This window comes from Xylaria bambusicola, assembly GCF_022495145.1.
Source record: "Xylaria bambusicola strain CBS 139988 unplaced genomic scaffold F5B22scaffold_40, whole genome shotgun sequence".
Classification (NCBI taxonomy): domain Eukaryota; kingdom Fungi; phylum Ascomycota; class Sordariomycetes; order Xylariales; family Xylariaceae; genus Xylaria; species Xylaria bambusicola.
Window position 1 is genome coordinate 331,003 of NW_025953593.1, and position 27,777 is coordinate 358,779.

At 47.6% G+C, this 27,777-nt stretch overlaps 9 protein-coding genes across 9 annotated transcripts; 5 read left to right on the plus strand and 4 right to left on the minus strand.

Annotated features, from left to right (window-relative positions):
- Positions 1–2,881: 2,881 nt before the first annotated feature.
- F5B22DRAFT_617808 (NCS1 nucleoside transporter) lies at positions 2,882–5,760 on the plus strand. Its single transcript, XM_047975639.1, has 9 exons — positions 2,882–3,272; positions 3,325–3,682; positions 3,736–3,903; positions 3,976–4,112; positions 4,168–4,429; positions 4,485–4,596; positions 4,651–4,772; positions 4,945–5,231; positions 5,378–5,760. The coding sequence occupies exons 2-9, from the start codon at positions 3,381–3,383 to the stop codon at positions 5,551–5,553; spliced, it is 1,566 nt and encodes a 521-aa protein (XP_047828313.1). The 5' UTR covers positions 2,882–3,272; positions 3,325–3,380; the 3' UTR covers positions 5,554–5,760.
- A 1,625-nt stretch (positions 5,761–7,385) lies between these two features.
- F5B22DRAFT_617810 (uncharacterized protein) lies at positions 7,386–8,390 on the plus strand. Its single transcript, XM_047975640.1, has one exon. The coding sequence runs from the start codon at positions 7,555–7,557 to the stop codon at positions 8,068–8,070; it is 516 nt and encodes a 171-aa protein (XP_047828314.1). The 5' UTR covers positions 7,386–7,554; the 3' UTR covers positions 8,071–8,390.
- A 567-nt stretch (positions 8,391–8,957) lies between these two features.
- On the minus strand, positions 8,958–12,397 carry F5B22DRAFT_361839 (fungal-specific transcription factor domain-containing protein). Its single transcript, XM_047971083.1, has 4 exons — positions 11,857–12,397; positions 10,950–11,798; positions 9,955–10,891; positions 8,958–9,904 (listed from the first exon to the last, which is right to left on the minus strand). The coding sequence occupies exons 1-4, from the start codon at positions 12,201–12,203 to the stop codon at positions 9,002–9,004; spliced, it is 3,036 nt and encodes a 1,011-aa protein (XP_047828315.1). The 5' UTR covers positions 12,204–12,397; the 3' UTR covers positions 8,958–9,001.
- A 2,761-nt stretch (positions 12,398–15,158) lies between these two features.
- Positions 15,159–16,371, plus strand: F5B22DRAFT_649184 (uncharacterized protein; the record flags this gene model as incomplete). Its single annotated transcript, XM_047979135.1, has 3 exons — positions 15,159–15,386; positions 15,535–15,666; positions 15,799–16,371. The coding sequence occupies 3 exons, from the start codon at positions 15,159–15,161 to the stop codon at positions 16,369–16,371; spliced, it is 933 nt and encodes a 310-aa protein (XP_047828316.1).
- A 292-nt stretch (positions 16,372–16,663) lies between these two features.
- F5B22DRAFT_617821 (uncharacterized protein) lies at positions 16,664–18,405 on the minus strand. Its single transcript, XM_047975641.1, has 2 exons — positions 17,937–18,405; positions 16,664–17,779 (listed from the first exon to the last, which is right to left on the minus strand). Exons 1-2 carry the CDS (start codon positions 18,205–18,207, stop codon positions 17,337–17,339), a joined length of 714 nt encoding a protein of 237 aa, XP_047828317.1. The 5' UTR covers positions 18,208–18,405; the 3' UTR covers positions 16,664–17,336.
- Positions 18,406–19,158: 753 nt separating this feature from the next.
- On the minus strand, positions 19,159–20,300 carry F5B22DRAFT_361985 (uncharacterized protein). The gene has a single exon (XM_047971084.1). It carries the CDS (start codon positions 19,941–19,943, stop codon positions 19,266–19,268), a length of 678 nt encoding a protein of 225 aa, XP_047828318.1. The 5' UTR covers positions 19,944–20,300; the 3' UTR covers positions 19,159–19,265.
- A 1,175-nt stretch (positions 20,301–21,475) lies between these two features.
- On the plus strand, positions 21,476–23,459 carry F5B22DRAFT_617828 (glutathione-dependent formaldehyde-activating enzyme). Its single transcript, XM_047975642.1, has 5 exons — positions 21,476–22,365; positions 22,461–22,553; positions 22,627–22,679; positions 22,741–22,933; positions 23,021–23,459. The coding sequence occupies exons 1-5, from the start codon at positions 22,132–22,134 to the stop codon at positions 23,339–23,341; spliced, it is 894 nt and encodes a 297-aa protein (XP_047828319.1). The 5' UTR covers positions 21,476–22,131; the 3' UTR covers positions 23,342–23,459.
- F5B22DRAFT_617830 (uncharacterized protein) lies at positions 23,460–25,453 on the minus strand. Its single transcript, XM_047975643.1, has 3 exons — positions 24,472–25,453; positions 23,763–24,330; positions 23,460–23,645 (listed from the first exon to the last, which is right to left on the minus strand). Exons 1-3 carry the CDS (start codon positions 25,069–25,071, stop codon positions 23,464–23,466), a joined length of 1,350 nt encoding a protein of 449 aa, XP_047828320.1. The 5' UTR covers positions 25,072–25,453; the 3' UTR covers positions 23,460–23,463.
- On the plus strand, positions 25,346–27,162 carry F5B22DRAFT_361999 (WD repeat domain-containing protein). Its single transcript, XM_047971085.1, has 3 exons — positions 25,346–25,792; positions 25,865–26,090; positions 26,167–27,162. Exons 1-3 carry the CDS (start codon positions 25,620–25,622, stop codon positions 26,824–26,826), a joined length of 1,059 nt encoding a protein of 352 aa, XP_047828321.1. The 5' UTR covers positions 25,346–25,619; the 3' UTR covers positions 26,827–27,162.
- The last annotated feature ends 615 nt before the right edge of the window (positions 27,163–27,777 follow it).

Consider the following 27,777-nt stretch of genomic DNA (forward strand, 5'->3'; position numbering starts at 1 on the left):
CAGGTGTGTAGAAAGCCAGAGGGTCATTCGTGCCATATTCAACCCTTTAAAACACGTATCGCTAGAGGTAACAGACTTAGTGTAAAGAATAAATTTCTACGCTTCGTTACATAGGTACCATTTATCCGTTGATTTAGTCCAAGTTTTGTACTAGTGGTTCATCCGTGTCAACGAAGCTAATACCAATGTTTTGCCTTGAATTAATACCTGAATGTGATTTATCTTGTGGAATCAAGGGATTAAGTATATAGACACTACTTATGTCGTTGACAGCAGGATATAATAGGACGGAAAACAATGGTGACATTACATGTTACCAGCACTGATAGAGTTAATTAGATTTAAGTGGGATCCAGGAGGTGCGGCAGTTAATATTTTTCGCTATTAGCGAGCTCTTGTCGCCTCTGGTCACGATCCTGCCGCCCTATCCGTGGTGTAACATATTGCTCCAAAGTTTTCTGTGCAAAACTTTACATGGTTGCGTTGCTATTCAGCCACTATTCTCGATACATGCACAGCGGTAATCATAGAATAGAGCGCTTTGGTTCTCGCTAGTAATGTGAATATTCTGAGTACTGGTGCCAATAACGAAAGGTACTCTGTCGGCGCATAAGCGCGCTCCTTAGCCACCAGGATAGTTTGTCATAGCGCCTCGGACAGTTAAGCACACCGCATGGATGATCAGCTCGGATGAAACATTCCTTAATCTAAGGTCTTTGCTAAGAGCTTAGTTCCTACTAACATTCTGCTTCTCCGATGATGGATAAATACACATTGCATCGCAGAGCATCTTTACAATGTGGGATGAGCAGCAGGTAAACACCCAAATCTGCCTACACCCTTGAGACGATAATTAAGCCAAGCAACTTGAGCAAAGGGCCCCGAAATTCTGAGTCTCCTAGAATTGAGGAACCATCAACTCATCTTCTAGGTTATTGCGGGTAATATTATCTGAGGTAGCATTGAAGTCTCGAAAATAGAATAGACGGTGACAAACGGCTGTTAAATTTGCCGATCGAATAGGGGTCGCAGAAGGCAATCCACATGGGTGAGAAGGCATCGTGCTGTCAATATACTCGCTTAGCGGTGACCCTAGGGGTGCTGATATCACCATATTGGCTTTTAATGTATGCTTTTTGCGTCGGTTGGGGTAGGCGGGTAAGGGTTGTCATGAGCATTTTAAAGTGGTTGACGGAAACCGCTAGACTGCCAGTGACCTTGTACCAAGGGCTGAGGGCTCTCAGCCTCCAGCTCTACAATATATAGGTACCTCTCTTACATCTACTAAACTGACTCCTCACCCCCGTTCCAGCAGCCCGGTTTCTGGCTCGGTGTCAGGCTACCTATCGTGCAGGATAAGCTACCTTACAGTATGCCATGCACGCTAGGAATGTATCCCAGCAAGCTAAAGCTAAGTCAGATCTATTCTGCGAGGAGAACCTGGTTCTCTCAAGCCCGGATTACCCCCTGGGGTACCATTAGACAGGGAAGTCGATCGCGAGACAAGGCGGCTCGGGCGGTTGAAGCGGTTGAATTATGGGGATACGTTGCAATCGATCAATGTGACCGTTCTCCAAACAGTCTGCATTCAGCACGACACAGCTGGCCTGCATGGTGGGTATGAATGATCTTGATTAACGAAGATCTGATGGGACGTCATAGTGATAAGGTATTGTACTGTTGTGTGGATGAGAGGTTTTCTAGCGCGAGGAAAGAGCGCACATCGCAAGCCTGACCTAAGCTCTGGTTGAGGCATTTAATATAACAAGGGCTTGGAATTTAAGCTATTCACATTACAATGATCACCTAGGGCTGCAGGAGTCCTTGCCCAACTAATTCCTTCTTGGCCTTTGTGGCTTGACTCAACTCTATATATAATTGGTCTGCCAGCCCTGGCTGCTTAGGTCTCATTGGCTTCTTTTATGAATCGAAGTCTGTATAACCTCATTTTTCGATATTGCCTGAATGTCTTTGAAAACCATGAACAGCCTGCAATGACCTTTCGTACGGCCGAAGCGCAAGGAGTGTTGCATGCTCAGCTTGTATGCGTGTAACATTTAACGTCTCTTATCGCAATGACTTCGTACAACTGTGATTTGCGGCTGATTCCTGGCTGCTGCCTACAAATTCCTTGATGTCACATTCAGAATACGGCAGCAATAATACAACGAGGAATTACCCACCGCTTTCGTTCGTGCCATGTGACGCTTGGCAATAATTCTTTCATGTGTGGACTGATTTGGAGTTTATTTCCAATAGGTAGCTGCTAGAACATTTGAGATGTGCTACACGCGCCGCGGAAGTGACTTTTACAGCCTTGTCATCTTCCTAATAGTAAGTCCAATACTCTGTCGATGGTTAGTGTGATGTTCCTTTTAGGAACTGGGGGTCGAAGCGCAGGGGCAGAAAGCATAGGTTGGTAGCATCAGCCACTTTTTTATGACTGGTCAATTACCACCGATCACGATCTCGATTGCACTACCTCGGGTAAGTGTTATCAATCGGAGCCCGTTGCGGTATCGATTTCTGCATATGGGTTGAACAGCCGGTACTTCACTGGCGAACGCTACCCGGAAGTGTATATTCTTGACGCGACGCAGACTTCTAATGGAGCAAGGAGACTAATCGATTGCCCATGCTACTAATATTTCAACACTTCTTATACTTTTTGTTTGAAGACAATTGAAGAAAGCTAAGCAGTACTTTAGGGAGGGCAGGGAGTCGGAAGTCGTGAGGTTGAACAAAGGAGGGTTAGGTGACCTAAGTAGATAATTAGCCAAGGATCACCACATGGCACATGGGGCACAAGGAGCAGGGATAGGTATTGTAGAAAATCAAGGTGGAGGTCACCAGCCACTCTTCAGCCAATTAGACTGTATATCGAAAGCCGTTCACCAAGCTCTCGGATCCCGGCCCGCCTCCGAAGATAGCCGTTCAAGCTTCTTAGCACAGAATGAAAGGCTTCTCGGCGAAGCAAATTTACCTACCTACTAGACGTTCGTCTGAAAGAGTGGGTTTGTTCCCCACCCAACTGTCAGACAGGTTGTCTTGTTCCTCCCTTTCGCAGTCAGAACGTATTACCTGAGATTATTCAAACAACGCGCCGTTGAAAAAAGATTTAAAATTTTCAACGTGGCGCTTCCAATCCGGGAAATATTTCCACTATTCTGAGCCCAAGTATCCAATAAAAGACCAGGACTACGTTACACATCTAACGACACGCGTTGTTTGAGATAAATTCAGGTAACACGGTACGTTGGTTACTTACTACAGTATGTCCCAGGCCCTTAGGCGCTACGGAGTCCATAACTAAAATAAACTAAGCTATATGAGACAGACGTTCGGAAAAGCGCCACCAATCATTGCAATCTATTGCCGTCATGCTTTTCTCCCGGAAGAGCGCCGGAACCGTACCGGACACCGACGATGGCGAAAAAGACGGATGTCATGAGCAGGAGCGGCATCCGAATAGACACACTAACGGTCTTGTGTCTTTACTTACTGTCGAGGATGGCGTTGTGTACAAACCCGAGGCCCAGGAACACACGCGCTGGTACCAAAGGCTGCTAGACGTCGGAGTCGAAGAGAATGGCATTAAACCGGTGCCCGTTGAGAAGCGAACGAACACGCAGTACAACAATCTATTCACCGTTTTTTTCACGGGCTTGCTCTGCATCTTACCGTAGGTACTGGCAGACCTCGAGTTTGGTTTCTGAGACTCATAATATGTTTTAGACTGCCCACGGGAATGCTAGCAACGACTGTGTTCCAGCTTAGTCTGCGCGATGCGTCTCTGACTATCTTGTTCTTTTCTGCCTTCTGCACTGCTGCCCCAGCGTTTATGGGATGTGGCGGCTATAAAACCGGATTGCGGCAGATGATCCAGGCTCGCTACTCCTGGGGGTAAGCGTACGCCCATTGCTTTGTCACGATCTTTCGTCTCCTTCGTTCTCCAATTCTAATCCAGGGAGTTAGTCTATACATTGTCACGATAATCCTCGTTTTAAATGCTGCCACAGTTACAGGCTTCTCTATTGTTGCCGCAATTGTAAGTGGACAGACGATTGCTACCATTAACCCCGGAAATGTAAGCGTGACGGTTGGCATTGTCAGTAAGTATACTTCCATTGCAGCTTCTCGCAGCAAATTCTGACCTTGAAACTGTAGTCGTTATCCTAGCGAGCTTTGTGCTTTCATTACTAGGATACCGAGTCTTACACATCTGGGAACGCTGGCAATGGCTTCCCAATCTCGTAGTTCTCACCATTACTGTTGGTGTCGGCGGAAAGCACCTTGTTCACCAGCAAGAAGTCCCCCCAGCCACGGCGTCCCAGGTACTGTCATATGGAGGATTAATGGCCGGTTATTTCATTACCTTTGGAGGCACCGCCTCGGACTTTTCCATATATCATGATCCTAAAGCACCTCTGTAAGCATATCACTACTTTTATACTCTGAAACCCAAGCCACTAATATCAAGGTAGACGAAAGGTCTTCACATACATTTATCTCGGAATCTTCACACCCTCAGTCCCCCTACTAATACTGGGCGCTGCCATGGGGGGATCTGTGTCTGTTGTTGCAGGCTGGGAAGAGGTAGGGCTCATGGCTCCGATTTCACGCCCTTCGCTCACACATGTCTTACTTTAGGCTTACGAATCCTACGGTACCGGGGGTATTTTAGCAGTGATGCTCCAACCAGTGGGCGGATTCGGAAAATTCGTGTTAGTCATTCTGGCGTTATCCGTCATAGGCAATATCGGCATTTCGATGGTACGTATCAAACCTTTCTGTAACCTGGAGTTTGTAGAAAGATATATTGTCTTCCAGAGCTAACTGTTGCCACAGTATGTGAAATTTTGATCTGAAACGTGACTACCAGAATCTGTGTGATTCTAGAAAGTATGTAATACGGAACTAGGCTAACAGATTTTGATCTGGCAGGTACCCAGTGGCGTTAAACCTACAAATGCTGGTTCCAGCCTTCACGAAGGTGCCACGTTTCATCTTCACCCTAGCCGTCACGGCTTTAATGATTCCGCTATCGATTGCCGCATCGCGCGCATGGGAAGAGTCGCTAGAGAATTTTCTCGCGGTCATTGGATATTGGGCAGGCTTCTTCGATGCCGTAATGATCGAGGAAGCTGTTGTATTCCGTCGCCTGAATTGGGAATCATATGATCACTCGATTTGGAACGTTGGTCGTAAGCTTCCATCTGGTATCGCAGCTCGTATGTAACCACTGGAGTCATTTTCTTCCCGTTCTAGTTACTCTCGGAGGCAATAGTTGCCTATGAGGAGCACAAGTGTGTCTCAGGAGTATGCAGAACTCCCAAACTTTTACTTGAAAGAGTAGTTACTGACTTAGCGGTTGTAGTGGTGGCTTCATTGTTGTCGCTCGGACTAGTAATCCCCGGTATTAACGAGGTCTGGTTCGTTGGGCCATTCGCAAAGACAACGGGCGATATTGGTTTTGAATTGGCCTTTTTCGGTACTGCGTTGTTTTACTTGCCTTTGAGGTGGCTTGAAATCAAGTGGAGGGGCCACCTATAACCACAGTGGAGGACAATACGCATTATGTAGTTTTTGCTAGATGGAACGAAGAAGGTATATTCAGAGGAAGAACAGTTGTCATGGTACCATAGTTGAGTGTAGATATGTAAGGTCTCGAACTGATAACGTTGTTTACCTTTTGGTAGCGTAGCGGTTATAGTTACTATTACGCTCCCATGCTCGTTCCGTGACAACAGCCACAAAGATGGAAAATTTCAACGGATTGTGGAGGACACCACTGGTATTCACCCAGCATAAACATTTCGAGTATTAGTTAAACATCCCATATATATTCTTCCAAGGGTGATGCCGAAATTAACACAATCGGAGTTGAGAATGTGTTCATGGTGACAACGAAAAACCAAGTTGTCAGTGGTCTCAGGGCAGAGCAACAAAGAGATATATTGTATATAGTTAGAGAAGTCAGAATGCCTTCAGACTTCTGACCTTTTAAGACCTTGTGCTACAATGAGAATCTTACTGTATACCTTGTACAGTCCTTCTAACATAAGTAGTGTCGCCTGTCCTTCTTGCCTCAACACACACCGCAATTATGTGTGGGTGAATTGAGGCGAGTATTCAGCAGTCGACATAGAAGAAACCCTGATAACAAGGCTTTAAATTGAGGCTATTTACCGTATAATAACCTGATCGAGCTGTCAACGTCCCTATGCTGCATTCACATACTTTCTTAACTCTAGTAGCTAGCTTTAGTTATTTTAATCTAGATGCCAGCTAAATTATCTCGTATAAATGAGGGTTGGATAGCATATCTTCGGATACGAAGATATGTCTGATTTCCATTAAGAATATAGCCGAGTCCCGCGGGATATACACGTCCAAAGTGCTCGCACGGGCAGCACATGTAACGCTAGGTATCAAATTCTATGAATCATCGAATGAGTGTATTTACTTGATGAACGAATTATACCACGAAGCTAAGGCCCCCAGTGACAAAGTGTTACTAAAGGCGCTACCTGTTGTCACACGAGCAAAGAAGGTACTCTGTAAATAGTAGCAGCAGCAGGCAGGATAGTTACACATAAGGCACACGCAACAACACAAGTCATTTGCACCCCGTACTTGAGATCATGACACTTGTGATACTGAGTTTCACAGGACCAATCAGGGAATACAATGAACAGCCCACTTACGCAGTCCTCAGCCTTCACTATAGCCCTATGCTACATCAGAACCTTATGTTAAAACAGGCAATGTGAGCTCATAATACAAGAAGAGCATAGCGATCGATAGCCCATCCAATTTCCCCTTTGAATTTTCATAATCCTGAAAGTAATAGGAATTATTTACACTGTTTAGATACAGTCGTTTCAGTGAGTGATATTACAGATATGATACTTTATTTGTAGACCAAACGGGAGTGCAGCCTCGCGTTCATTGTAGCACTTAGGTATGACGAGGTGATTTAGTCCTCCCTCCCTGAAACGTGCTCGTCTCGGGTTCAACTACTTAGTCCACATCCATTCTGCTTGAATATCCATGTTACACAATGACAGTTTAATTGTCATAACATGTGTTACCAGTTGTTTGAGACGCAAGTTGCAGGTACCGTGACATTTCAGATGAGACAAGGCTTCATCCTTTGTTGGTCAAATAGTTATAGCCTACTACAAAGAGAGAACATGTCCCTAACGGAGGAAAGCTAAGTGTACGATTTATCCTACATCTCGGAGCACCAATACACAAAGACATAGACAATGCATTCTAGGAATGTTCTATTGTGAGAGGAACACAATAGCTGACACACAAAGACTCGCAGGACAATAGGATGGATCTTTCGACGGTTCTTACCTATATATTGCACCCTCTGTCGTATTTCAACAGGTTGCGTGGACAGCATATATACCCGAGTCAAGTACTATTCAACGCGTCACACGGCCAAGGCCACACAGTAGAGCCCTTGTCACACAGCCGAGCAGACTACGCATCACAGAAGCAACTGGAAGACCGAAGCGTCCCCTCCTTTCACTCAAAAGCAAAATGTTCAGTATAAGTGTTCGCTCGATCTCGAGAGCCATAAGTGGCATCATCTGCCTCGCGATAGTCATCTTACTAAGTCTCCAAGCGCAGTTCTTAATCCCCATCATAACGGAAGATGGGTCTCCATTCACACCAGCAGCCCGCACCAGCTCGGCCCCCCAAAATTACTACACCCTCCTAAACATCACCGTAAACGCCACGGAGAGAGATATCAAGCGCGCTTACCACAGACAGGTTCTGTTCATCCACCCCGACAAGCTGCAGAGGCTCAATGCCTCTGTACGAGAGGAGGGAAAGCGCCGATTCGACGCGATGACGCAGGCGTTTGAGGTCCTCACGAGCGATCGTCGGTGTAAATATGATTTGGATGTCATGGGCGTTGGCCTTGGCCGATACTCGCGCTGCTTGGAGGATCGGTGGGAGCGGAGACGTGCAGAACGGGCACGAAAGGTAGCGGCGGAACACGAGCAGGAAGCAGTTAGAGAGGAAGAAAGAGAGGGTTACCAAGGTATTTAAAAAGTTCTGAAGTCATTTATCTCCTTCGTCGTTGGGTTTAAGATCTTACACGAGTTGAAATTCCTCCTCTTTCTGGTAGTTGGGTACTGACCCAAAGCGGGTAAACAGCTGAAATGGAGCCACCGTATTCTCCTGAAGGCTTGGTAGCTATTAAGTCACTCTGGACTTGGTTGACAGAGGCCTTTTCCGTCGCTTACCGGATGCTCGTTGATCTAGCTAGGTTTTTCAGGCAACTGTGGTGAATACAAGTGGTGTCGAGCATTCAAATTTGTTCTTTCAGGGAGTAGAATCCAGTTTGCTACTGGCTGTTTGACTCCTACCCTTCCCCACCCTCCCCTTCTCTCTGTTGAATCGTTTTCGCCTCTTTGACCCGGAGTAAGGGACAGTGATCCTATAATCTGTAAGCTGTAATTTATTTGATCAATGTAATAAAAGCTCGTTAAAGCCAAAGTAGAACTCTAGAAGATGACAAATAAGTTAACCTTGGCCCTCGAGATCAAGGGCATCAATTCAAAAGTCCAGAATTTCCTTTCCGAGTAAAATTTTTCTCTACCTAGTCTACCTGGGAACAAGACCCGATGTTTGACTTGCTGGAAGCCGAAATCAGTTTCTCTTCCCCTGTTCATTTCTCTAGACGCCTGAGTCAATGCTAATAGACGCAAAGCCAAAATGGAAGATGGAGATCAAAGAGTATCATACAGACGTAATGACGTATAAGGTATGGGTATTCGTTGCCACATCAATGCTCATGAAAATTCCAGCCGACGTTTTCGTCTCAAATAGACAAGAAAAAGATTCCCACATTTCACAACCATCGTCTTCAGGTCTTCAATGCGGCATATAAGACTCATGGAGACACCAGAGACAAGTAAATGGACATCCATCGAAATTGATGAAACTTGTCAAGGATGATAAGATGATGGCATCCAGATCACATAGCACCTCCGTTTCCACCTTGTTGCGCGCCAAAAAAGAAACCATCGAAGAGATCAACCTGCTGCCCTTCGCTAAAATCGTGATGCATCCCCTCCCAACCAATGCCAAAACCCATATCCATCTGCATATCTGGATTATTGAAGATATCACCACCAGACTGATCTTGGAGATTTTGGAGGAAGTCCATGCCTTGAAGATCAGATAAGTTCAATGCACCTGGTCCTGGAGTAAAAGTCGCCGGTGGTGTGCGTAGAATATTGTAATTCGAATTTGGATTGCTCTGAGGAGTGTACTGCTGATGCGTTGATTTTGGTGTTAGGCTAGAGACAGATCCTGGTGAATTTACTTGCGAACGATGGGAGGGCAACAGAATAGGGTCAATAGCCGAATTATCTGGTACGTTTCCAACGTCAGGTAGACCTCCAGTAAGGGTAGAATTGGGTAATGGCCGACCCATGCTATAACCATCATGCTCAGTTTTAATATTTGGCATGTTGATGCGGTAAGAAGGTGCTTGTGTGGCCGGCTGCACAGCTGTCATTTGAGCCACGGGTTTTTGTGCAGCATAGGGGTCATGGGTCGAAGGATCATACACTGTTCCTGACCGCGAACCAGTACCACGCTGATCTATGGGATGATGGGGATGATTCGACTTCTCGCGGTTTGCTGTGGCTTCTCTAGCAGAGAGGTAATCTATTCTGTCACTACCTCCTTTCGATCCACGCGTATGCCGATTCAAGACTTGGCCAAACCCACCACTTGAGTTTGCCATTTTGATAGTAGCTTTTGCTGTTCGATCAAAAGCATCACGGCACGCCTCCGCAGGCGGGCACTTATCGATAAGGTCACTGAAGACTGAAGTGGCGGCCAGGATAGTGAAATCAACCTCGTCCATAGTCTGCATCGAAATTAACAAAAAGTTTCACTAAATAAAGTACGGGTACTTACAAGGCGACTCCTGACTACAAGAGAATGCCATATTGCATAGAGGTACGATATCCCTGCCATGAAGAGATGGTGTGTGGCGAGATAGGTATAGTTAACAAGGCCTTGTAAGTGCAATTGCCTGTAAAGGCGCAAGATCTTTTGACCTGCTTCGGCGACCTTAACATAAACTCTTTCTTGGTCTTCTTGCCGCTCCTCAGAGTAGACTGATGGACTATTGACCTCCTTGGATGTATGGTATTCGCTCTCGAACATTGCTGGAACACTTAGGCTTTGCCGATAAAGCATGATGATTGCCTGCCAGTAATTGAGCTCCAGGAACTCTGGTGAGAAAGCCACTCCGGAATCCTGTTTGGTGGGCGCAGAGTTCTTCCACGAGTACAATCGTTCATCAATATTCTTCCTCCAACTTCTGAAGGAGTCGAATTTGGAGAGAAAGGGTGAAGGCAGCTGAGTATGCATGTACTCATTCCGTAAATTTTGACCGTTGAACCTCGCTGTTTGCGCTTGCTGGTACTGTAATACCTGCAGAATTTCAGATTGCAGCAGACGAAGTCGTAAGTAATGTTTAGCGACGACTTTGTATGTAGGCTCGCCATCGATTGGAGTCTTAGCGATACCTGCGGGCGTAATATATCGGTCTTCAAGCATGGATGGAAACTCCGTAGTTATGACTTGATCAGACACCCCAAACGGGCGTCCAACGCAGGTGCTCACAATGCGGTCAAAAGCATACGTGCACCACCAGAGCCTCCTTCGCAGATCACGTACATATTCGCGTCGACCCCTCTCTCGCAATACAGCTTCGCGCGATTTGCCACCTGTCTCTTGGATGTTGGGAATGCCCCTGGGTTCACCTAAGTCAAATTCAACGTCCTTTCCGTCTTCATAGTACAAACCTAAATCGATTGCTAATCTCACAGCTACGCCGACGATGTACCTATAGGTCGTTAGTCCACACTCGTCATTAGCTAGCTCAAATAAATAAGAAAGCATACCATAACCCAGGGGGTACTGGTCGAAGCAGGGCAAAACTGGCCAAGAGAAGGACGGCCTGAAGTTCCTCAAGTCCACCACCGTTTAGGCAGGTTTCCAGATGGACAATAGCACTGGCGTGATATTCCTCGGGTTGAGCCTGCTTCTTCTCCTCACCAGAGACTCTTGAGGTGGTTTGGCTATCCATGATGATCCCGCCACCAATGGCGAACACCATATTCAGGATGTAGAGCTCCCTGGGACCACGTATCCTACCCTCATCTGCGTACGCTTGCTCAAACATTTGCATGAAATCCACACGGTGAAGAAGCGGTATTTGAGGGTTTGCATGTTCGAAATACAACTCGACTAGTTTCAAGGCTAAGCCCTTGTCGGGGAATGGTGCTGGACTAATAGTTGGACGTGTATGAAGACCGAAGAATGAGTCGCGCATTGAAGTACCCCCAGTCACATCTCCATTCCCACCTGTGAATTTATACGGACGTATTCCCCCCTTGTCTGAGGTTGAACGATGGTCTCCAACAGAAGACTGTACAGCGGCGAACACAACGCGCGCAAAGGAGACGCCATTAGCAGACCCAAGGTGCTTCGGCGCCGCACTGCTTCCCGTTCGCAATATCTTGTTGGGCCGCCCAGGATCGTCGCTATTCTGAAACGACTGAGGGATACCTGAAGCCTCAGCAGCTTCAGAAAGCATGGAGAGCGCGCCTTCGTTAGGCGATCGAGCATGCCCCCCATCACTACCCGGCCGTGAACAATACTCCAAGTTCTCGGCTGGGGGGAATGGTATATTTTGGGCGCGGAGCAGAGCCTCCAACTGACTGACGCGGGTTTCGAGGTAGTATACATAGCTCGTGGGCAGTCAGTTTCCCGCCAAAGATTTTCGGGGTCTATCTAGCTCTAACTCACCTACGGGGGATTTCCCTCTTAGTTATGGGATCATATCCGACACAAGGCACTCTTGCCTTCTCACAGCTCGCGCAGCTGGGCAATTTTTGATCACAGCGATTCTTACGTAACCGGCATCGATTACATGCACTGACGTTTCGAAAACTGCTGCTACCTTGGCCGGATTTGGCCCCGCCATGTCCCATTCCATCGTGCGCTTGTTCCGCAGAAGGAGAAATTGGGCCTGTAGAAGCAGACGTCGGTGAGTGCTTGATTTGGGGCGGCGAGGAGGGGCGCGGACGTTTCGGAGGATGAGGATGCGGATGCGGCGACGTCGGCGTGCCCGGAGAGGTAGTATCAAGATTCATTCTGCGACTACCAACAATTCTTTGGCCGAAGAAGGGGACGACAAACACTCGCTATCGCTATATATCAAAGTAAAGCGGCCGCAACAGGGTTCGGGACGGCCAATTTCAACGATTCGAAGCAATGAATACAACAACACAAGAGACAATGGTCAGGCTCAATCTCTTGCTCGCAGTGCATGCGCGCGCACGGAAGCACCGTCCGCACGCACTTCAGTGATGCGAAAGGGGTCACGGTCAAGTTGCGCGCAGCTTGGTAGGTAGTTGGAATTACTTGCAGAAGCTGGGCGTTGGGTTCATTTGCTCCATCTCTTATATCCTGCAGACTTTTAGTTTCTCCAATTCTCGGCTATTGACGACAACCACGAAAGCGATCAAAGCGAGTCGTGCGTATGAATCCGATTCCCAGCAAAAAGACTCGAATGAGGCGGCATGCGTATCTGAGCCGTATACACAGTGCGCTGTGCAAATATCGGTGTTCCGGCGCGGTGCCGTGTGATGTGATGCGAAGGCGATGCGATGCGGGCGGGGGGAGGAGGAAGGCTGGCCTAGCTACCGAAGATTGGTGGTTGACGAAGAATTGGTTGGAACGCTGACGCACTCTACTCGCTTATATTCGAGATGGATCTTGGTAAGCTGTACGGAGCGGTACCGCGGCGTGTGCCCTGGTGGTGACAGGACTGCTGCGTATCAATAAGCAAGCAATAGATGCTGCGGTCGGTAAGTAGGTAGTAGTCGAGGTAGTAGTCGGTAATATCTACATGTACCGAGCTGTGGGTACCTTGGACGGGCGGGCAGGCTAGGTGAGAAGAAGATGATAGGTATTGTATAAACTAAGGAGATACCGTGTATGAGCAGCAGCCTTGGAAATGAGGCGGCGGCGAGTGTAGAGTACCGTACGTCGAAGCAAGCTCCTTTCTTTGCAATGCGTCGTAGGTAGTAGTTTGGCGAAACGCAAGGATACCTCAGGCTGAGATTCCTAGCTCGGTAGGTAGGGAAGGGGCGGGGAAACGGGGAAACGGGGAAGCCTACCTACCTGCTGTGTATGTGCACACCTACCTAGCAGCAGTGTTTGTTGCACGTGAAGGAACTTGGATGGAAATGATTGAGGGATTGCGAGGGATTGGATGCAAGCAAGGGATGCCATATGGGGTTCGAGGGGTACCTACTACTACTATGTAAGTAAGTATGTATATACCTATGTATGATATCGTGTAGCCTGCCTATCGGCTGTCTACATACATATACATGAATAGGACCGAGAAGAGATATAGCAGCGGTCAAACCCCCAATAGACAGGAAACGGGCAGAACGGGGATTGTCAAAAGACGATGATGACTTCCTACCTAGCCTAAGGCACTGTTAAGGCAAGTACTAACAGCGACTAGCAAGGTAGGTGCTGTGGGCACATGCGCTACTGTACGTTTACTTAGGTAGAATGAATACGTAGCGCTCGCTATCTGGCCCCGTTCAGACCCATTCTTAGGTAGTAAGGTTAGCTGTTTCACCGATAAGAGCTTCCACCTTATCCGGAGCTTATCTATGTACCTACGCATGTAGCAAATCAACTGCCGGTAAATAATAGCTTTAACTGGTTGGTTAGACAGACTAGAACTTGAGGTCAGAGGGGTTCGAACACCAGGTTGTGTCCGTATACTTCCATGTACTAGATATGCAAGTATGTATAAGCCCATTGCCTATTTTACGAAGGTTTTCATACATAAATATTATGGATATCATATTAGGTATGTATATAGAGTAAGCAAGATTTGTTCTGTTCTGGTGACATCCTAGCGCCCGGCCTCGATGGTCTAGACTACTACTACACTCTTGAAAAGCATGGAATCAGCCGCTTTCCATACCTAGTACATGCTGTAGTACCGTGGACATGGTACCCCCACGTCTCACGGTGAAACTCCACGTTTGTGGCTGGGACAAACTTAGCCTTAGCGTGGAGGTGCGGAATCAAGGGAAGACCTTACCTACCTTCTTCACAAGAAAGGAGGTTCGAGTTGAACGTTGCAGTGAAACTTCCTGAAATAAAAGGGAGTCCTGTTTCGGTGATAACCTCGATGGAACAAAACTCGGTTTCAGCGGGAGTATTGGTATAGTCCCGATGTTGTCTGATGCGAGCGTAATCCAAACTGAGCCGTCAGTCATTGCCATGCCGAGGAGACTACAAATGTAGCCGAAGCTCTCAGGAAAGAACTAACAGCATGTTCAGTCAATTACAAACTCCGCATGACCTCTTGGCCGCTTTCCCTCTTGCTACATTGCCAAATCTATTTTCTAAGTTGCCGTAGTAAATTCAGTCTCAGCCGTCCGTCGCTTTAAAGGTACGAAGGCGCGTAAGGCTAGCTAAAATCTTGGAATCTGGCCAGCGTAGTCGCAGTCAGTCCATGAGCGACTTTTCTCAATGCTCCCGGGCTTGGAAAAAGCGATCGACTCTCACATTGAAGAAACTCTTGTTGGCAATCAAAAAGAGTTGTATCATTATCTGGCATAGTTAGTTCTGGAAATTCACTCGAGATATTCTACCAAGTACTCAAGCTGGTCGTTACACCGTTAAGTCTGTCTAAGGTAAATAGCGATGCGCACACACTCCCCCTTCCCCTTGCACCTGCTGGTTTTTCTTCTTCAACTGCCTCACGTCCGTTAATCTGTGAGATCTGCCTTGTGATGTATACAGAACAGCGGTCAGCGGTGAGTATATAGATCCATGCCTACTAGGCACCTAGCTATTTACTTTCCATTCCAACTAGGCACTCTGCCTGGCTTGTATCAGTCCTAAGAACCTCTCATATATCCCATTATTATCACACTTCGTCTTCTAGTTTACATGGCACATTCAGATATCATGTTCTACAACCGCCATCCATGCCACTGTATATGTTACTAGGCATGCACTCGCCATCGGTCGTTTACCTTGCTGCACCAGAAGCCCACATGCCGATAAACATGCCGAGCTATGCCGACCTGTCGAACTCAGGTGCACGCGCTTCAGCGCCCGACCGTGGTGACCACGTACATTCAGTCGCATTCTCCCACGAGCCACAGAAGAGCCGTTCGACGCTCCGGTCCCCTGTCCACAAACCTAGATACTCTGAACAACATCAGCAGTATTTGGATGACTCGTGGGAAGAGTTCGTAGAGCGTACACCACAGGAGGATGCTGGTGTAGAGGAAGTTCGCAGTTAGGTACTGGAGGCGTTTCGCCGAAGATGTCACCCGGATCCTGAGGTAAGGAGACTGCGCTGCCAATTCTAGAGCTAACTGTATTGAACACATGCTGGAGAAACAATTGCGGTAGGGTTGCGTGGCTGATATTCTACAGAGAGTAATGAAGGAATTCCACTGGAAAGGCAGAGATCTCCATTCACAACGTCGGTACATTGCTCTACGCTTACGATTCCGCGGAGAACCTTATGGATATATGATTGCACATGACATTCATGATGCTGTCAAGGTGAGTTCATTGTCACATTCAACCATAGGCCCTGGTTTACACTCTGTGTGAATCTTCTAGATACAGTATTTATCAGTCATCCACGGATGCTATAAGAAGGAACGGTACACCTTGCCGACTAATTTTTCTCAGTTATCTCGTATCCAAACCCGTAAGCGAAGTAAAAGGGCCAAGAAACAGGTTAAAAAGGACAAAAAATCCGACAAGAAGGCAACATCCACACCAGCTTCTACGTCTACACCACAAAAGTCTTCTCAATCATGGCCTCCTGATCACCCGGATGGAGCAAATAAGTCTAAAGAGGTTGAGGGTAGTACTAAAAGGGAAAAGAAGAAGCCGGCAAAGCAATCTGCTACTAGATCCTCGAGGGCCTCATCCGAACCACTACTAAACGCTGCGGCACCCTCCCGCAGTTCAGAAAATCCCTTCGGAGATCCCATCACAGAGTTGAAAAAACCAAAGTCGAAAATACACTTGAGAAAGAAGAAAGGGAAGAAGACGAGAAGTCTCGAGTCATCAGTGGACGACGAGGATCCATTCCGAGACCCGGGGCCGATGCGACTCGTCGACGCAGATGATCTTCGACTGGAAGACACGGACCAGTCCGGGTCTTCTTCGAACGATGCTCGTGCACCGCACAGGTCTAGGCATCATAAGTCCAGGAAGCATGAGAGAAAGCACCGAAATAAAAGACGAGAAAAATGAAAGTCTAGTATAGAACCAAGTCATTGGGGCGAGACCAATGCAAATGGTGTTGCGAGTACGTACGGGAGGATAGACGATATCCCTAAGCGTTTTCTTAGGAATTAACACCCTGAAACCTAATGTAAGCCGGCCTCAGAAAAAGTAGATAACCAGTCAAATGCCTGCTTAAGTAGGTATACTCAGAAGCGACTCATAGAGAGTTGTCGTTTTGTCCTCAATAATCCTAGATTTTGGCTAATTCACCACATGACATTAATGACACGGTGCGTTCCATTTCAATTTGAACCGCCAATGGTAATAGAAAGTGTCTAGACATGTATTGTTATAAAACATGCGCTACTAACAGTTATCTATATTCTGGTATAATTGGAAGAAAAAGCATACCCAGAGCGGGCTTGCATAAGTAAAGCACGCTGTCTAGTCTCATACTAGAACCCGTAAAAAGAAAAGAGTACATGTTATGCCTGACGTTCATTTAAACCGTTATCCAGCACCCTTATCACCCCAAATACCCAGCGAGGGCGCCCTTCATGCGATATAATGCGGTCGAGGTGGAAAATCCGCCAATCTCGCAGAAGGTCTGCCCGAAACTGAACTCTTTTCTGTCCTCGTCTTAGGCCAGGAGATCCTCCTTAAAAGTGCCACTATCACCATAACAGAGGAATCTTCGTAGGGTGAATTCAGGACAAACACACGTCATGGATGGTATTTTATAACGAAAATTCGCTTATAGTAGCGCTAGTCCTGGAGCTTATGCTAGAACGACCAGACGAAGAATATGTCGGCGAGCTAGGCGGAGATGAGTAACAGCTTCCAGATTTGTGCATGCGCTTCTTGTCACGAGAACGCTGCTTCTCAACTTCGTCAATGAGTGCGAGTGTGCTTAGAACTTCAGGATCCAGCTCCCACACGGCAACGGCGGGCTGAGTACGCAGAGTGGGAGGCGTTTCTCTCTCAGAACCGTCCTAGTGGTTTTCAGAGGTATCTATCTGGGCATTACCATTGCCTTGCTGCTGACCGTTGTTGTTTGGCTGGACCACAGCGTACTCGTAAACCGACGTGACAGGCCACAGAAGAGCGACCCCACAAGCAGACAGAAAAGTTGCGAAGAGCTGCCACAGATAATACAGTGAGGAAGCGCCTAATGGCGCAATGAACTTGAGAAATTCATTGACTTGATAATGGTCCTGTTGGCCACGGATGAAGTAGCGCTTCCCCGATGCCTTGCCGACATTCTTATTATCGCCATGAGACAATAGTGGCTGCTTGTTCTTATCCACTTGCAGATGCTCCAGGTTTAATAAGCACACAAGCTGAACGTTGGCCTGCCATATAGAGAAGGGGACGATCCAGATCGTGAAGGTTTGTCGAATAGTGGCGTAGAGAGAATTAGTCTTTTTATCGTGAGCTAAAAGAAATGATTAGCCTTCCATCCTATCGTGGCTTATTTTACAGGTTCTAAATAAGGAGAGTCATTTCTCTTCTAGAGGTTGAAGGTCGACCTTGGGGCGTGCGTTGCAGTGAACATATATATATATATATATATTTAGGCAAGATCGACTTACCTACTGAATCAACCTCCAGCAATATCCTAGGACTCAAGATTCTATACCATTGATAGATGAGTAAGATCAAAAGGCGCGAATTGATTGTCAGCTGAAAGTTGGTGAGAGGTACGCGGACTTGTTTAGATCCGAACGAGGGCACGCGACAGAATGGATGGACAAAAAAGGCGTCGGGAAGGAAATAGTCGTCCAGGACTTTCTGTTGTTCTTTACGGGTGCCCTGTGTTAAAGATCGGATAACGCCTGCGATTTCTGCTTCTGGGTTCTCCATGGTGCGCCAAGTTTCTGTGAGAAGCTCACTTTATTTATATGTAGGTAGAGATGTAAGGGTCAAAGTCATCCAATGGCCTAGGGATTTAGATGGTCAATTAACTACACGATGATAGTAAAAAAAGAACGTGGCTTTAGTGATGCTAAGATGTTTTGTCGGACCAGCAATACCTAGCAGAGCTGCTTCGAAATATTAAAGTTGAGTCCCTATGGTAGATCAGCATAGCGAGGTAGGGTAGTGGTTGACGAACAGATGTTGATGATGTCATCGTCGATCACAAGTAAATGGGCAACGCGATGTTAGGACCCGCACCTTTTCATTCACATGCCAAATTTGCGCTCCCGCGCCGATAGAAGTTCGTCATAGTTAGGTAGGGACTTGATTAGCTAATTCTACGGGGACCTCTGCTATGATTTCAATTGCTCCTTGTTCCTCTGACGATTGTATCGTTATCGGTTGACTGGGCCGTGGGGGATAACTTCAATTGCTACCGCTGTCAGCAAGTCAACGCATTTACATCGTAAAAGAGGTAGGTAAGCTTCTAATATAGGTAGGTATGATTTGAACCTACAAATTTGGAGGAAAAGAAACAAGGAGACAATTGGCGAGTACATTACAGTCATGTCTCATTTAAAAGCGAATGGCTGGCTACCTTTGGAGCAAATTGATTCGAGAGCCTAGGTAAGTCAGTTGGACGCTCAAGGACTTTGCACAATAGGACTATCATAGAAAGTCATGACTTGGAAAAACATCGCATACTACGAGATTACAGCTCCTATGAGTATCATACAAACAGATTGCACAGAACTATCCAAACACCCAGACTACGCCGCTTGGGACATTGACAAGGCAATAATAAAGACGAACGCCAAAAATGCAAGCCCTCAATACCCAAGACCAAAAGTTATGCGAGAACCCTATCCAAGTCCCATCGTGTTCATCCATGCTGCCAGAAACCATAATCTCCCACGGCCTTTCTGCTAAATAGCGTAGAGCGGATAGACCCAGGCAACACCTATTCCTACACAGGCATGTCGTTTCTCATTCGTACATAAATCTCATGCCCTTGAACCACTCCTACGCCGACTCACATCCCGTACATAAATATCTTCTCTATACGGACTTCTCGTGCGCTGGCTTCTCATGCTATCCCTCCTTCTCCGCGGTGGTGTGCGGTCCTCCTCAACGACAATCATGTCATCTCCTTCACTCAGCACACTTCTAGGCGGCGGCGGCCCTCGGCTCATGGGGCGGGATCGCGACCGAGATCTCGACTGAAACTCTTCGACGACAATTTGGTCCTCGTGTTCGACCCGGACGGGAACAACTCTCTCCCTCTCCCTTCGAATCTCGACCGTCTCGTGCCGCGGGGAATGCCTGCTGCGCCGATGATGTCTTCGAGGCGGACCGCGCGGTCGTGAGTGCCAGGATACCACGGATGCAGACCCACCACCAACCGACCCCTCCTCGACCATTCGCGGTCCCTGCCCGATATTTATGCACCAGTATACCAATCCAAGGAGTAGTAGGAACCCGGCGACCGCGCCGAGGACGATGCCGGCGACTGTCCCAGGTTCTGGGCCGAATGGTGCGTTCCCATAGCCCTGGGGCACTGTATCGGCGCCTACCAGAGCGCGGGGTCCAAGTGTTTCAGGGGTGTCATGGATTGGTATAGGGTAGCGCAGACGTGGCAGAGATATCGATGCGCCATCGGATGTATGGACTAGAGGCGACATGCCGTCGCGAGCGTTGATGGTCTCAGGCTAGATTGGACGATGACAGAGTATCGCCCTTCGCAAATTCAAGATCGCGCGCGATGGGAGCTTTACGGGTATCATCAATCATACATGGACGTCATAGGGCAGCTCCGTCAGATAGGGCATGGGAGCCGTGACTACGACGATAATAACGATGGCGATGGCGATGAAAGCCGAGAGGATCGTGGTTTCGTTTGCCGTTCGTGCCAATTTTTAACTCAAATCTGGGGGAGCATCTAAATTTTGGCGCGACACAGAATGGTTTCAGAAACGAGCACAAACGGGATTGAAATGGTTCGAGAAAGTGAAACGTGACGGCACAAACACGAGGTTGGCGAAGCGCATGACCGCGGTTAGCGACACTGAACAACGAAGGTTTTGTGTATGCTTGTGTGTGCTTGTGTGACGAATGATAGCCGTGGACAGGACCTGGACAGGACAGCCGGCCTCTCCCGCCGCTGGTTTGCTTTGCGTTGCTGTTATGGCGCAAATGGGAGGTTGGCGTCGGTGGAGGACGGACGCTAGGCGCGGTCGCTAGCAGGGGTGCTGCTGCGTGCTTAACAAACCCTCCCAAGGTTCAATCAATCAATATTGCTGGTTTCTATGTAGAATCTAAAGTCACATCATTGTATTAGGTATTGTAGGGAAGTATCTGACGATATCAACCAACATCTTAGTATATTGAGGCAGGCCGTCAATCCAGAGAAAGAATGCTGTTCAAGAGCAAAAGGTAAGTAAGGTAAACTAGGTAGGTAAGGATGAACCGGAGTGATGGTAGTCTAACCTCCAACACCTTACCGTATGTATTGCCCGAGTTGCTATTGTCATAACAGCGTGAGTTTATTCGACCTAAGCTAGCGGTTGGCTGAATCGGTTTAAGAATATTGCAAAGATGGTAGATAGTCAGGATAACAGAAGTAGGGATTGATGCATTTTTGACCATGTTTGCTGCCCATCTCCCCTTGTCTAACTAAGTACTACCTAGTATGTTGCTTCTCAGGCGAGGACAAATCACAACATAGAACAAAAGAATGACAAACAAGCTTAGTAGATAGTCCACAGCAACCAAGTCACAACAGACTACGGTAAGCCCACACCTAATAGTGTCGCTATTTCAGGCAACAATGATGCTTAATTAGTAATAGTTAGTCCAGTTACTGTAGGTAACTTCCCGCAAGGATTCGCCTAACAATTTGCGTCAACAAAATTGCAACTTGGTCTATAGCTGAGCATGCGGGTTGAGTCATGGCTGATAATCCATTAATATTCTTTCTAGGTCTATTAGCATCTCGCGCCATGTAGAGCAGAGCAGCAACTACAACATACCTACACTTACAGCAATGTTCCACTGATTGGGAATCACGGCATGCCGGTCTCTCCAACACCCGATCCGACCAATTTTAATTTAGAGTCACCTGACTACGCGACACGAAAAGCCCGAGCACCTAGACAAAGTTTATCGCGCACCGCGCGTCCAGCTGAAAAAGCTGTTGAGGCGGGGTAGATACCCTGTCTCGAACCCATCTCTAGTCTACCTACTTATCTGGTACCGTCAATAGGGTACAAAACATCTCCAACTAACAATACCTATAGTATCAGTGTGAGTCATTCAACGTCTACTATCCTGTAAAGGGCACAGTAGAAGTCCTTTAATGTAATCTTTCTTCCACAAGGGGTAATCCAAACAAACGTGTTGCATAAGAGTTGCGAGAGAGATCCAATCAGATCCGCTAGCCAAGTGTCTTGGACCTCAAATCTTGGGCCACTGACATGGTACTGTATGGGTGTACTGCATAAGTAGAATGTAGGTGTGATGTCGTATCTAGCGGCAGACGGGCTTCGGACAACTTGGAGGAACCGATCTCAATAGTATCTGAGAAGGCGGTCAGACAGCTTTGGATGCCAGTAAGGCTTGACGATGAAGGGTCATACACCGTTGCTGCGGTTCAGAGTTATGGTTAAGTGTTATGTTACGATAGCCTTGATCGGTATCATAAATCCTATCTCCATGCAAATCAATATATAAATCCATATGCCTCCGCAGCTCCTTGGTTCCAGATTCCTTCTTCATAACACACCTCAACATCAAGTTACATTCCTAACTGTTTCAATTTATATCCAACTTCCTTCGTAACAGACCTCAGTTTCCGCCCATTAAATACTCATAATGGCTGAACAACAAGGACCCCTCAAGACTTACCGTGGCAACTGCCACTGCGCTGCATTTGTCTACGAGATCTCTGTGCCCGAGATCAAGCGGGCATTCACGTGCAATTGTAGCATCTGCTACAAGAAGGGCAGCATCTGGGTCCTTCCTAAGCGCAGCGATGTTAAGTTCGTGAAAGGCGATCCGTCAACATTGACCGACTACTTCTTCAATAAGAAGCAATACGCCCACAACGTTCGTCTGTCCAGTTCATGTCGTGTGACAATTGTCGGAAAATCGACAAATATCCACCTCGTAACCGATAGACAGGAGCTAATGCTAATCTGCAGTTCTGTCCTACATGCGGAGTCTCGCTCATGTTCGTTGGACACTTGAAACCGCTCGAAGCCGGCGAGGATAGGCTCCCAGATTACGGATTCAATGTATGTCTTTGAATCATCAAACGTCTCTAGATTCTCTATAAGTGACTTTTGAACAAAGCTGATTGTTGTCTAGCTGCGCACGTTCCAGCATGGTCAAGTCGATGTGTACGACCTTGAGACCGACACGTAAGACCTCATGAATAACCTTATGTTAGTGTTGGTCAAATACTCATTGCTTCATATCTAGCTACGATGGAAAAGCGATCCCTCCAGCTTACGAGCCCCCCAAGTTCACTGGACCCCTGCCCACAGGATTCGACGACCTTCAGCTGTACACTGGGAGCTGCCATTGCGGCGCCGTCACCCTTGCAATGAAATCGCAGCCTCTCGACAAAGACACCAAGGGACTGGTTGAATGCAACTGCAGTATCTGTTCTAGGGTGAGTCTGCTCATGTATTGGCTACATGTTAACCCCCCCTGTTTCGAAGAACTCTGCCAAGCGTAGCTAACATGCCGGACGCTCTAGTACGGCACGCCATGGACTTATCCACGCCGCGAACAAGTCGCAATTGAGGGAAAAGAGAACCTTACGCAGTATATTTTCAATAAGAACATCGCAATCAAGAATTTCTGCAAGATCTGTGGCGTGGTTGTTAGCTCGAATGTCGCGGACCTGACTGACGAGGAGGCTGATAAGCTTGACCCATTCACTAGAGGATTCTACGATCAAGCCAAACCCAATGTTGCTATCAGCCTGCGGTTCATCGATGGCCTAGACGTTCAAGACTTGAAACCGGACCGAATGGATGGCTACTCAATGATCCAGCCGGGGTATGTTGAGCCATGAAGAGGGGTCTGGGCGATAAGATGGTAGGGTGCAGGTTTAGATTCCTAATCTAGGACGATCATCTCTCTCCGCTTAGTTACCAATATCTATCAAATATGACTAACTGATGAGAATCATTTGGTTTATTGATCTGTGGCTATTGGCTGTTCTTCTGTAGGACTTAACTCAAGGCCTTGCCCTCCTATCGTAGTGCTATTCTTTCTATATCGCGCCGTATCCCAACTAGGTATTCCGTTATCGTCGAAATCCGCCCACTGGAAGAAAGAGCAGTTCACCTGACCAGGGACATTACCACGATGACACACTACGACGCAGTGTTAGCCCTTCGTCGCACGCATAGTAATGCGTTCCGTAGTAATGTTCAGGTTAGATAGACCTGATCAGTATAGTGACAAAAGACTAAAGAACAATCAGAACTTACTCCAGAAGTATCTCCCCCAATTATCCTTCTTTCGTTGCACAGTTCTGAGAATAGCCGGAAGATTACATTTGCATCTCGGTGTGAAATTTGGGTGAAAGTTTCGCTTGTAATCACGGTAAGTGATGTTGATCCTTCGATTACCGGCGATAGGATGCGGATCAATAGCTTGAGCAGGCGTGATCGCATGCTTCCATTCTTCCTGCATACCAGAATGCATGATGAGGAGTGAGTTATGCGGCAGATGTATAGATATCTGCCCTTGTGCATCAGGATCGTCTGTCAGGTTGTTATCTGCATCTTTCGGTACTATGCGACGAACGCGAAACTCCCTTGCTACACCCAGAGAAAGTGAGCCGATAGCGGCCTTAGGACCCAAGTACGTTAAGTGGTCACTATGATAGCCAACAGATTCCTGAGGTCCATCGTAGCAGTTGACGAATGCTGCATTTGGCGTCCATTCATCGGGGCATTGGTATCTCAATTTCTTGCGGGACTGTAATGCCTTGTTGACTGCTTCTTGCACTTTAGGTCTCACCCTAAGAAGCTGGGGTGTAATTCGTCGAACATCCTATTAGAGGTTAGTGGTTTGGACACTGGCGAGGCTTAACTGGAATCTTGATGGGGATGGATCAAGAGGGCGAATGTTGAGTATCTGCAGTTTGAACACATTGGAGATTGGTCTCGAGTAGAATTACAAACTCGAACTCACCTCTAGACGTCCACCGTAGTAGAAGTACTCGTGCTTCTGGGTATTCAACTCAGCCTCTGTCGCTACGTAAAAACTTGATGAATGCGGACTCTGAACGGTATTTTCAAAAAGTTTGAAAGTGACCCTCTTGAAAGATTTGGATTCTTCTAGCATTTCTCTCAGTAGGTCATTAGCCTCCTCTTGCGGGAGAAAGTTATGTATAATGCTACATGGCGTGTGCTCTGCAATGTCTTCAGGGTCGTATAAGTAGAGTGTAGTCCCTTTCTTAGACAGTAACTTTGCCTTTTTAGCCGCCTCGGCTCCTCCTCCTGCAGCGGATGACTTCGACGCAAACGACTTTAGCGAAGTCTGAGCTCCGACAGTGGCAGCAGCGCAAGGCTTCTTTGGCTCTGTTTGGTTGTCGAGCAGAGAAGAGGCAGCTTGGTCAACAGAACCCTCTTTGGCCAGAAGAGCGTCGAGCAGTACTTCCTGGGTTAAATTCGGGAGTAAAGAGGCGAGTAGTGCGAGCTTCATCTCAGTTGATTCCTCGACGTCATCCTGACCCGATCCTTGGGTGAGGGAGGATGATTTGCGTTTCGTACCTCGTAGAAAAGCGTCCATTTTGCGGGGTGTATGACAAGAATGATGACCCTTTCATGATGTTTCTCGTCTTCATTGTCTCCGCGGATGCGCTGGAATTTCTATTCAAGAATCATATGTTAGTCAGGCCGCCGTGTCGATATAAGCTGGGGGCCGATTGCAAGCTAACACCTTCCAGCTTCCGTTCACCTCCGATGCAGCTGCTGGCCGTGAATACTTACTTAAGCCCCAGTACTGGAATTCAGTACCTAGGTAGATTATAACGATACCTAGGTAGCTGCTCGCTGCCGAATCTCCAGGCTCCAGGGCTCCGACCCACCTGAAGCGCCTGCCCCCCAGGCCGCTAGATACTACATGTACGTGAAGCCGAGGCCCCACGTCACTTCCCTGGTTGCTTGACCCCAGGAATGTGGGAGCTCTAATCCCGCTTCGATATGGGGTCAGAGACACCTTGCGAATGGCATAGTTTCTTACTTTTATAACTCTTCGAATGTGACGAGGGTCTCTAGACTCTGTTTGGCATAGTCTCAGAGACCTTGAATTGGATTTCAGTATAAGCGCGCCTGATCATGGCGTCCATGCTAGAATTCCGCACGCCTGGCTTCAACCCCTACGCCGTCAAATATTCTCCCTACTACGACTCGCGCATTGCCGTCGCCTCAGCCGCTAATTATGGTATTGTTGGGAATGGCCGGCTCTTTTGCCTGGGACTAGGTCCCCAGGGCGTCCAGGTAGAAAAGACGTATGCGACTTCACCTCCCCAGAGCACAGACGGTCCGGTCCTGTTGCAACCCTACTGATCGTACCCTCAAAGCTTCGATACCAATGATGCCCAGTATGATCTCGCCTGGTCCGAGATCAACGAGAACCAGCTTCTTGCTGCTTGCGGAGATGGGTCAATAAAGCTCTACGACGTCAATGTCAACGACTTTCCTATTATGAACTTCCACGAACACAAGCGCGAAACGTATTCCGTGGCTTGGAATCCTGTCACCAAAGACACTTTCGCGTCGAGTTCTTGGGACGGAACTGTTAAAATTGTATGATCACGATCTGGCTGAGTTTCACTGTCAAGCCTTATCCCTCCCGGAAAAGCTAACACAAACTGCTTCAAAGTGGTCACCAACGAGAAGAGAGTCCATCAGAACGCTCCCTGTCGGCAATTGCACTTATAGCACATCTTACTGTCCCTCGAATCCAAATATTATCTCGGCCGTGTCGACCGACTCACACCTTCGCATTTTTGACCTTCGGACGCCTGTCACCGCTCAGTATCACCTCACAGCTAAGATCCCAGTCCATCAAGCGCCGTCTACGCCCATGCCTCCAGGCATCTCACCTCCTTTCATGCCGGCCGAGATATTGACCCACGATTGGAACAAGTATAGAGACACGGTCATAGCCACAGGAGGTGTGGATCGAGTAATAAGAACTTTTGATATAAGAACCCCAACAGCGGGGCCCGCGTCCATCATGATGGGTCACGACTATGCTGTACGAAGGCTGGCCTGGAGCCCGCACGCCGCCGATATCCTTCTTAGTGCTAGTTATGACATGACAGTGAGACTGTGGACCGACGGTTCTACCATGCCCGCCAACGAAGGCTCACCGCCCGTAAAGCCAGGCCTACAGCTCGGAATAATGAATAGACATACAGAATTTGTGACCGGTGTTGACTGGTGTCTCTTTGGTGTTGCTGGCTGGGTTGCAACGGTTGGGTGGGACGAGCGAGTCTTGCTGTGGGATGCTAATATGATGCTCCAGGGAAAAGGTTGACCGATATTGCTCGAGGCTTGTCCGTCAAAATTCTTGGTATGATATGCATGGGAGGCGTTTTGGGAGCAAAGAGAGGACTTGTTTCATTGATACCACCAAGTATGCGTTTAGAAGAGCACAATATTTCATGGTACAGCTCATGGGTCGAAAGGGGGGGACAACTAGAGCTCGTGCAATAAAAGTTCTACGGCCAATCCTCTTTGAGCTGTACAGAGAGCAACTTTCTCTTTGTCAACCTTCCAGTGTGGATCATGTAAAACATTTTGGGAACTGGCGCCTCTTTATCCATCCTCCATGCCTACCTGCCTACAGGATTCTAGTTGAGCTGTCATCGGTGCCAGATCTCTACGCTCTGGTTCTTTCCTCAGTCGGCAGCAGGGCAAAGTCTATTCTTACACTCTCGCAGCAGTCCATCAATTTAACAATACTACCACCACAGCACTTGGCAAAGCTAGTTATGTCAAGTGAGCACTTCCATGACTTCTAGTCAAACCGAGTCCTTCGAGATGACAATAATCGATATTGGCTCAACAGCTACTAACCTTCTTTTCTCCTCTTCTTCCTCATAGTACACCAAACTATATCCAATCCACAGCACATCACGCATAAGCACTGTGGGTTTTCGGCTGGGAGAATATCGAGAGCAGGTTCACAGCTCCAACGCAGCAGAAATGGCCTTCCGCAACAACAACAAGTATCCCAAGGATCTATACCCGTACCTGAGTAGGCACAAACGAGACCTGTCATGGCCTCATTACGACTTCACCGAGGTAAATGATCTCGAACGGCTTCATCCCACTATCTAGGCACCTAACACCTACACCTATCTATCTACCGACCTCACTTCCCCTACACCTCGTCTCCACTAACAACTACTACTCGGCGTCTTTTCTCACCTTATCTAACACGCAATGACCACAGGACGGTGAAGCCCGCGTCATGCCCTGGGAG